Source organism: Marmota marmota, unplaced genomic scaffold (assembly GCF_001458135.2).
Source record: "Marmota marmota marmota unplaced genomic scaffold, marMar, whole genome shotgun sequence".
NCBI lineage: Eukaryota > Metazoa > Chordata > Mammalia > Rodentia > Sciuridae > Marmota > Marmota marmota.
Genome location: NW_026000138.1, coordinates 3,319,595 through 3,329,543, shown reverse-complemented (window position 1 = coordinate 3,329,543; position 9,949 = coordinate 3,319,595). Strand labels below are relative to the sequence as shown.

The window sequence follows — 9,949 nt, the reverse complement described above, 5'->3', positions numbered from 1 at the left end:
GTGGGGATTGCAGGCGGACGGCTGCGCTGGCAGCGTGGCGTGCGCGGCCGAGGCGCCGGCCTGGGGAAGGCCCAGGAGGAGGGCTAGGAAAGGAAGGGAGCGGCCACCTCTGGGTGCGGGCGGCGCTGGCCTCGCCCCTTGGCCCCAGGGGCCAGAGGATGTCCGCGGGTGGACAGGGCCTCAGCTGCCTGCCCTGTCACGAGTTCGGCACGCTGGAGTGGGGAGGGCCTTGGGGCCTGCACCTCCAGCGGCCCCCTGCGCTCCCAGGCGTGCCCTGCTCCTTTCCAGCTGGTTGGGGTGTGCTGGCCGCCACCCTGTGTGGCGAAAGCTGGCCTCTCAATGCCTAGCGGGAAGTTATCTCCGCAGAACTCACTGGCCGTTCAAGTTTGCCATCAAGGCAAAGGGAGCGAGAGCCGATCTCTCCGCCCCTGGAATGACGCGCAGCTGCCTTTGCTCTCCGAAGGCAGCGCCTGGCGCGAATTTCTAGAGCAGGATTCCCTGATGGGTGTGTGAATTCCATGAAATTATTTGGAAAATTTTGTGGACATATGCTTTTGGGGTGGGGGAGACAGCCATAGTTGACGCCAAGGGGTATTTTAGGGAGCTTTACCGCATTCCTGCATCGTATTTCCCCATGATTCCCCAGCCAGCTTCAGGCTGTCCCCCCTTACCCCCATAGGTTGCTAACCTTAAAACCCAACTACAGGGGCTGGGCTGTGGCTCATTAGTAGAGCACTTTCCCACTTTAATCCCACTTTCCTAGCACGTGTGAGGCACTGGGTTCGATCCTCAGAACCACATTATAAAAAGATATCACGTCCATCTACAACGAAAAAACAAACAAAACACCAAACTACATAAAAACTGGGGAGCTGCTGCTGTAGAGGGTTCATAATTGTAATCAGATTTTCTAAAGTGTCTTTGGCCCTCTAAAATGTCAACTGTTGGCAGAGGAGCTCTGATATTCTTGATGTTTGTGTTGGTGGAGTTTAACTGGAGGAACTTCTCTCTGATCATTACATTTTTCATACTGTTACTATTCTATAACAAATAGTACCTTTCAAAAGGTGGTTTATAAGGTGACAGTCTAAAATTTGAATTGTATAATTGTGTCTTTAAAGGCTTTAATCCTGGCCTGGTGTGGTGGTGCATGCCTGTAATCCCAGGGGTTTGATGGCAAATTCGAGGCAGCCTTGGAAATTTAGATAGACCCTGTCTCAATATAAAAAAATAAAAAGGGCTGGAGGTGTAGCTCACTCGTAGGGAGCCCTGGGTTCAACCTCCAGTACCAAAAATATGTAATGATAATATTATTATTGTTATTAACAAAGGCTTTTTGCTTCTAAACAGACTCCAATTTACAGTAATGTTGAGACATTATCCAAGGGAGAAGAAATACTTCCCAGCCATGATTCCAAATTCATGTTTCAGAAGTTGTTTAGAAAGGTGAACACTTTTGGGGGGTAGATGGACTTTTCATATGAAAAAGAAAGAACTGAACAAAATTTATCATCAGCTAATTCTGTTATGAGTAAAAACATTTTATTTGGCAAAGAATTTTAGAGACATTTAACACTGTACAGTGCCCAGAGTCTGTGGGCAGCAAATTTAGATACCAGGAAGGTCCAATTTTAACTGGATTAATGTGTCTGTCTTTATTATCTTTGTTGACATTTTTGTCACTTGATACATATTTATGGTACTGTATACATCCTCTATGAAAAAAACAGCTGCAGCATAGTTTTTCACTACTAGAACTTTGAACATAAGAGAATTAAAGCCATTATACCTGAAGGATAATTAGAGCCCAAGAATCCAGAAGAGATTAACCTTTAGGCTATTGCCAATGAATTTCCAAATTGTTTTCTAAAAATTAAAAACTTTATTCTAAAATTTTAAACAGAAGAGAAACAAAAGAGATGGGAGTCAACGTGGAGAACAAGATCAAGTAGAAAAGTAGAAAAACTGATAAGGCAATTTTATTAAAAAGTGAGCATTCATGTCATGTTTTAAAGTACAGCAAATGGTTCGTTGGTTATTATTTTGAGCACAGCTGATTTTTAATATTTTCTTTCTTAACAATTAGAAATCATTAACAATTTTTTGCATATTCATTTGGTGTGGGGTTTTTTTGTTGTTCTTTTTTTTATTTGTTTCCTTTTGTTGCTTTCTTTTAACATTAGTCATGTTTCATCCTTTCCCCACCCCCCCCATCCCCCTGTCTGCAATCAACTTCTTCATTCCACTAAGGCTGGGCACAGAGTAAGTTTCTTCTCTTAGCTCCTACTAACAATGGTGGTTGGGTGGCTGTTACTGACTGAGTTTCTCAGCCTTTTAAGATCTGTCAAATAGGAAGTAACCAAATTCCCATGCTTTGTTTGGGTTGTTTCTTTATATGAATTTAACAAGACTGCCGTATCCAGGATCTTTTGCTGTCTTAAAAGACTCTGTAATTTGTATCTAACCTAATTTGTCAAAGTGTGGAATATTGGCAAAGACACTCCTGAACATATATTATATGACACTCTTTCCCTTATAACTTTGTCACCAGCAGGAAACCAGAGGATTCTGCCCTAATAAGAATCCTTAATTAATTTGAAATAATTTCAGTGTGGTCTTCATACAGTTGTAGCTTTAGACTATTAATAGTCTTGGATATATGTGAGGATAATGCAGAGTGCTTTGAAGAATTTAGGTCATCAGTCATAAAGTATCATGACTAATTTTCTTTCTAGTACATTCTGATTGAATGGTTCATTCATTATTAGTCCCAAACATGTTCAACCTCTAATAGACATATACACTGTTATGAATTTGTTCTTTTTTAAATATAAAAATCTGTTTTTTATCTTTTTCTCATATGCCAGCTTCCACATTAACTATGTACTTCAATCCATATCTGAAAGGATTCCACTTTAGAATGAAGATTGTTCTAGGGGCTGGGGTTTGTGGCTCAGAGGTAGAGCACTTGCCTACCATGTGTGAGATACTAGGTTCGCTCCTCAGCACTACATAAAAATAAAAGATATTGTGTCCACCTATAACCAAAAGTAAATATTAAAAAACAGAATGAAGATTGTTCTGTATCAAGGTGTTTTTATATTGATTACCAATGAGGGTGGAAACTTTGTAGAGTTTTTTAGTTCTACAGAGTTTATGTCCACTAAGCTCTCCATTGAAACAGGTCATTGCACAAATATCTACTGAAACTATATTTATAAACTATAAAATGATATTTATAAGCTATAAAGAAGAAACTTATTTAACAGTTTCTCTTAAAATGTGCTCATGTTACTTCAGTTACCTTGTGTCCTGATAACAGTTCCTTTCCTTTGCAGTCATTTTTATTTTTGTTGCCAGAGGAATCAAACTTGCTTTAGTAATCATTTTAATTTACACATTTTGTTTTTTGATTAATTTCAATTTATAAAGTCTGTCGGAGCAAAATTATTTTGTCTTATCATATTAAGTATTTAATGTTTTCTTTGATAATATTGAGGAATAGTCATGCCTTAGTTAAGGATGTTGACCAAATTGTTATATCATGTGCAAACACATATGTAACAAAGAATCCCACTATTGCATATAATTATAATGCACCAATTTAAAAATATGGGGAAAGGGGGCTGAGGTTGTAGCTCAGTGGCAGAGCACTTGCCTAGCATGTGCAAGGCACTGGGTTCAATCCTTAGCACCACACACAAAGAAAAAATAAAGGCAGTCTGTCCATGTACAACTACAAAAATTTAAAAAAATATATGGAGAAAAAAAGGCAGAGAAAAAGCATGTACCTTTATGGATAGGATGTCTATAAGGGAAAACATCCTGTATGAAATGAAGGTGCTTAAACTAAAACATTAAAAAATTGATTATGTTGTCTTTTTGAGGGCAGATTTTATTATTATTATTATTATTACTTTTTTTTTTTTAACTGGGGGTTTCTCTGAGGGGTACTCTACACTGAGCTACATCCCCAGCCTTTTTTAAAATTTTATTTTGAGACAGGGTCTCACTAAATTGCCAAAACTGGCCTCGAACTTGGATTCTTCCTGCCTCAACTCTCAACCTCTCAAATAGCTAGATTACAGACATGTGCCAACATGCCTGGCTGAGGACAGAAATTATTTTTAAATTATCTTTTTTAACAATATTCTGTTAAATGACTAAATTATATAATGTTATTTGTCAAATCTTGAAATTTTACAGAAGTGGGGGGGGTTTTATTCTTTTATATTTCAGAACAAAATATGATTTTGTCCTTTGAGACTATGTTGCAACTCTAAACTACCTCCTGCTAAATTCATCACTTATTTAACTGACTTTTCTTTTTTGTTTTAATCCTCTAATGCACATGAAAGATTGTGAATTTTTTTTTAAGTTTGGGAATTATACTGACAGTACATAGGTAATTTAATCTAGGTAATAAAAACATGATAGAGTTTCTAATGAAGGAAAGTGAAAATATCAAAAAAGGTTATAATTCATAAGCACATCTTTATTGTAACTCTGAATCATAGGCTGTTTTTGTACCTCTGTAATGCATAGCTAATAGTTGGAAGTAACAAAAATGGTAAATTTTGGCTTCTATTCTCCAAACTGTCAACCTAGTATATGCATCAATTACAGAATTAACTTCTCTCTCATTAAATTTTTAATAATCCCCTTTAATAATGCTTCTGGAATTAAGATATAAATTTTACGTTACAACTACAGAAATATGAATTGCCCTATAAGCCTTCAAAATGCCCAGTTCTATAGGGTTCAGTATTATAGGGTTCATTTTGTGGTTTTGTTTAATTCAGAATAATTTATAGATCTCTAAATAAGTCACTTTGGAATGCTTGATTTTATTCCTGATAGGTAGAATGATTATCTGTATTGTGTATACTTAATTGTTTATGACCAAAATAAAATGATTGATTTAGGGGCTGGGAATATAGCTCAGTTGGTAGAGTGCTTGCCTCGAATGCATAAGGCCCTGGGTTCAATCCCTAGCACCACACACACACAAAGATTGATTTAGAAAAGAGTGTATTATTATGTGTTTTGATTTGAATAGTCATGATAGGAAATATATGAACAACTTCTATCAGGTTCTGGAATTTCTGATAAATTTAATTTAAAAGGGGAGTTATGGAGAAATTTTTAAAAAATTTTTTTGTAGTTGTACGTGGACAGCATGCCTTTATTTTTGTTTATTTTTTGTGTGTGGTGCTAAGGATCAAACCCAGTGACTCTCATGTGCTAGCAAGTGCTCTGCCACTGGCCCCAGCCCAAGAATGTCTTTTTTTGACATCATGTTTAATATGCTTTATCTCATCTTGACACTTTTAAAGTTGGTGTTGGTATTAGGAGATCTGCACATCCCACATCGGTGCAACAGTTTACCTGCTAAATTCAAAAAACTCCTGGTACCAGGAAAGATTCAGCACATTCTCTGCACTGGAAACCTTTGCACCAAGGAGAGTTATGACTATCTCAAGACTCTGGCTGGTGATGTTCACATTGTGAGAGGAGACTTTGATGAGGTGATGTATTTGCCTTTCCTTCTCAGATATTTCCCCTTCTTAATTTTTACTTACATAAGCTTTTTCCTTTAGACTAGGGTATCTATATTGCTAAGGTCTTTTTCTCTTTTCCCTCTTTTTAAAAATTTCCAACTATAAAATTACAATTATCACTTATCTGAGATGCTTAGGACCAGAATTATTTTGGATTTCAGGTTTGTTTTGAATTTTGGAATATTTCTATACACTTACTTTGGGGATATGAACCAAGTCTAGAAATGAAATTCACTATGTTTCATTCATACACACTTTAAACACATAGCCTGAAGGTAATTTATACAATGTTTTCAGTGTGTCTGTATTTTCAGGAAAGCCTAACATGTGGCATGAGGTGTGGAATTTTCCATCTGTGTCATTGTGTGGGTCACTCAAAAAGATTCAGATTTTGGAGCATTTCAGATTTTTGATTTTCAGATTAGGGATGCTCAACCCATATTACACAGATGTAGACTACCCCACAAACACTTTAAATAATTATTCCTACTAAATAAATTGATGCTGAGTAAAGTGGCTTTGTTACTATTTTTGTAGTGCCATCATTTAGTTTCTTTTTTGTTGTTGTTATGAACTTCTCACCACCACCATCACCACCTTTACTGACCTATTCCAAGCTACCACATCACTTTCCTGTGTTCCACTTTCTTCACTCTACCCTTCTTTCCTCCTGTTTATTCTCTAAGAAGCAACCAGAGTGATCCTTTTTAAGTAAAATAAGACCCCATCACTACTCTATTGACAGGGATTGGCTATAAAGCATAAGAGAATTAAAATGGAATGAGAGAAATATTCTATATTTTGAATGTGGCAGTATTTACACAGCTGTATGCATTTATCAAAACCCATTAAGTTGAAAAACATTAAACTGTACACCAAAGAGGATTATTTTACTGTATGTAAATTATACCTTAATAAATCTAACTCTAACGTTCTAGAGTTTCAATTTTGCCCAATAGTTAATGAGATTTTTCACAAATTACTTCTCCTTTTTGACTTTTAGTAAATATGATTAGAATAGATAATTTTTAGGCCCTTACCAATGTAACTTAAAGACAAACCTGATTCTGGGATAAAAATTTTATTTTGCACTTCTGGGAATGTAAGCTTTTTCATAAATTATCTAATTTGGTTGGTACTCTCTAACAAGGTTCTTTTATACCAGACGAAATGGACATAGTATGGTCTATTTTTTTTTTTTTTACTTTTTTTTTTTTTTTAGTGGTTTTAGTTTGGAAAAACTATAGGTGGTATAAAAGTCAAAGTCCGGAGTAATAACAAGGACAGGGGCAAACTTCTTATTCATAATTAGAATATAGATCTGGTTAATTAAATACAGGGTTTCCATCTGTTATTTTAAAGAAGTCTAATTAGCAAGAATTCAATCTTTTTTTTTTTTTCCTCTGATTTGCTAGATCCACAAACCCTGGAGCCGTGCTACTAGAATTTGGATCTTAGTCACTTACTGGCATGTAACCTTGGGCAAATTATTGTAACCTATTTGTGCCTCAGTTTCCTCATCCTTAAAAGGTTGAATATTTATACAGTGATTTTTTTAAAAAAAACATTTCTAAAATACATGTTTTTGCCAGGCATACACCTGTAATCCCAGTGACTCAGGAGGCTGAAGTAGGAAGATCACAAGTTCAAGGCCAGCCTCAGTAACTTAGCAAGACCCTGCCTAAATAAATAAATAAATAAATGGAGGCTGGGCATGGTGGTGCATGCCTGAATCCCAGCAGCTCGGGAGACTAAGCCAGAAGGATTTCAAGTTCAGAGCCAGCCTTAGCAACTGTGAGGTGCTAAGAGCCAAGTATATGATGCATGGCATTTTTGGTCGAAAGGTGACGCCAGCTAGCCATTGAGATGATATGATTATGTTAAGATTTGCATTCATATGGATATTGGACTCCTGTTGTTCACCTAGGCCGGCTACGGGACTCCTGGAGAGTTCCCATTGGTTGGGGAAGTACAGTAGGAGGGAGTTCCGGGGGAGGGGCGCTCTCTGCAGTCCGGGAGGAGGCCGCGTGGGTGGATCGAAAATCTTCCCGGCGCGTAGGGGACATTGGCGGCAGTTTCAAAAAATAATAAAAGTTTGTTCCTGCTTGAGTGGCTCGTGATTTTGTGCCCAGCCAGACTGCGGCAGTGAGGTACTAATCAACTCAGTGAGACCTTGTCTCTAAATAAAATACAAACTAGGGCTGTGGCTCAGTGGTCGAGTGCCCCTGAGTTCAATCCCCAGTAGCAAAAAATAAATATATAAAAAGACTGGGGATGTAGCTCAGTGGTAGAATACCCCTGGATTCTATCCCCAGTACCAAAAAATAAAATTCATGTTTTCTTTATCTCTTTCCTATATTAGAATCTGAATTATCCAGAACAGAAAGTTGTGACTGTGGGACAGTTCAAAATTGGTCTGATCCATGGACATCAAGTTATTCCGTGGGGAGATATGGCCAGCTTAGCCCTGTTGCAGAGACAGTTTGATGTGGACATTCTTATCTCAGGGCACACACACAAATTTGAAGCATTTGAGCATGAAAATAAATTCTACATTAACCCAGGTTCTGCCACTGGTGCTTATAATGCCTTAGAAACGTAAGTAATATACAATTTAGAAATTTGGGGGCTTTAGTAAAGTTAATGATTGTGTGTTTGACATTTCATAAAAGACATGTAATCTTTTAAATAACTGTGTACTTTTTAGCAGTTTTCTTTTGGTAATTATTCTTTTGAGTATGTAAGTAATAATCAGATTTTTGAGTTCAAATTGTTATCTTTTCTTTTTTAATTTTATTTTTTTAGTTATTGATAGAACTTCTATTTTTATTTTGTTTATATGTGGTGCTGAGAATTGAACCCAGTGTCTCACACTTGCTAGGCAAGTGCTCTACCACTGAGCCACCACCCCAGCTCCTCAAATTGTTATCTTAAATTGAGATTTATAGTGCTGTTTCTCTTTAGTACAGAATACTAACTTTTTTTTTTTTCTTTCAGAAATATTATTCCTTCATTTGTGTTGATGGATATCCAAGCATCTACTGTGGTCACTTACGTCTATCAGCTAATTGGAGATGATGTGAAAGTAGAACGAATTGAATACAAAAAATCTTAAAGCCATGCCTGTTCATGATTTTGTGGGTTGTGTTTTTTTTCATTCCTTTAAGTAATTAAATGCTTAAGAGCCACACAGTTGTATTAACTTCTGTAATATTTTGCAGTAAGAAATGTCTTCTTTGTTTATACATAAGTGCTCTGAGCTTCTTGTAAACTATAAGAATATATTTGCAGTATATAGTTTCTATGAAAAAAAAAGTCCACGACACAGTAGATAGTCATGTGTTTAGAAAAATTTATCCTTGACAATATCTATCTTCAAAGTTAGTATTTGGACTTTATTGCAAAGGTAGTGCATGAAGAGAAAGAATTTAGACTTTCTGTATACATTTTTCTCTTCTCTAGTAATAAATGTTTACCTTTCATTTATACTTTTTTGATAATCTGTGTTTAATTTTTTTAAAAACATAAAAATGAAAGACCAAATGAAACCGCAAAATTTAAGTATTAAAGGGGTAGTTAAGATGACCTCTCAGAGCACTCTTCTCTTACGACATTCTATGTCATAAAGTTGGCCTCACATTTTATTTTCTACATAATGTCTCATATTGATTGATTAAATCAGCAGTGATTCTTTAAACTGTTGCTACTCCCATTTTTCGAGATTTAACAACATTTTAAAAATATATTTTTTAATTGTATTTGGACACAATACCCTTATTTTATTGATTGATTTTTTAAGGTGTAATTTTTGAAATTTTCTTTTTTCACAGTTTTTTTTTTAAATATTATTTTTAGTTGTAGATGGACACAATACCCTTATTTTGTTTATTTGTTTATGTGGTGCTGGGGATCGACCCTAGTGCCTCATGCATGCTAGGCAAGCACTCTACCATTGAGCCACAACCCCAGCCCTTATTGATTTATTTTTTGNCTGGGGATGTGGCTCAAGTGGTACCGCGCTCGCTTGGCATGCGTGCGGCCCGGGTTCGATCCTCAGCACCACATACAAACAAAGATGTTGTGTCCGCCAAAAATTGAAAAATAAATACTGAAATTCTCTCTCTCTTTCTCTCTCTCAAAAAAAAAAAAGTGCAACTATTCCCAGCTGAATCTAGTTTGAGAGCCTAATTTTTTTTTTTTAAATTATTTATTTATTTATTTATTTTTAGTTATAGATGGATGCAATACCTTTATTTTATTTATTTATTTTTTAGAGAGAATTTTTTTTTTTTTTTAATATTTATTTCTTAGTTATTGGCGGACACAACATCTTTGTTTGTATGTGGTGCTGAGGATCGAACCCGGGCCGCACGCATGCCAAGCGAGCG

General features: G+C 36.3%; 1 protein-coding gene across 4 annotated transcripts in view; it reads left to right on the top strand.

The window, feature by feature from the left end:
- The window catches only part of Vps29 (VPS29 retromer complex component), a 9,388-nt gene extending 339 nt beyond the window's left edge, over nucleotides 1-9,049 (top strand). Inside the window, exons 2-6 of one of the 4 annotated variants that reach the window (XM_015502500.2) lie at nucleotides 1,351-1,446; nucleotides 2,251-2,262; nucleotides 5,337-5,528; nucleotides 7,924-8,159; nucleotides 8,559-9,049. In XM_015502500.2, coding sequence (XP_015357986.1) covers nucleotides 1,351-1,446; nucleotides 2,251-2,262; nucleotides 5,337-5,528; nucleotides 7,924-8,159; nucleotides 8,559-8,676 — 654 coding nt within the window. In that variant the 3' untranslated portion in view covers nucleotides 8,677-9,049. The remainder of the gene's footprint in view (nucleotides 1-1,350; nucleotides 1,447-2,250; nucleotides 2,263-5,336; nucleotides 5,529-7,923; nucleotides 8,160-8,558) is intronic. The other 3 variants (XM_015502502.2, XM_015502501.2, XM_015502503.2) reach the window with 3 other exon arrangements.
- The last annotated feature ends 900 nt before the right edge of the window (nucleotides 9,050-9,949 follow it).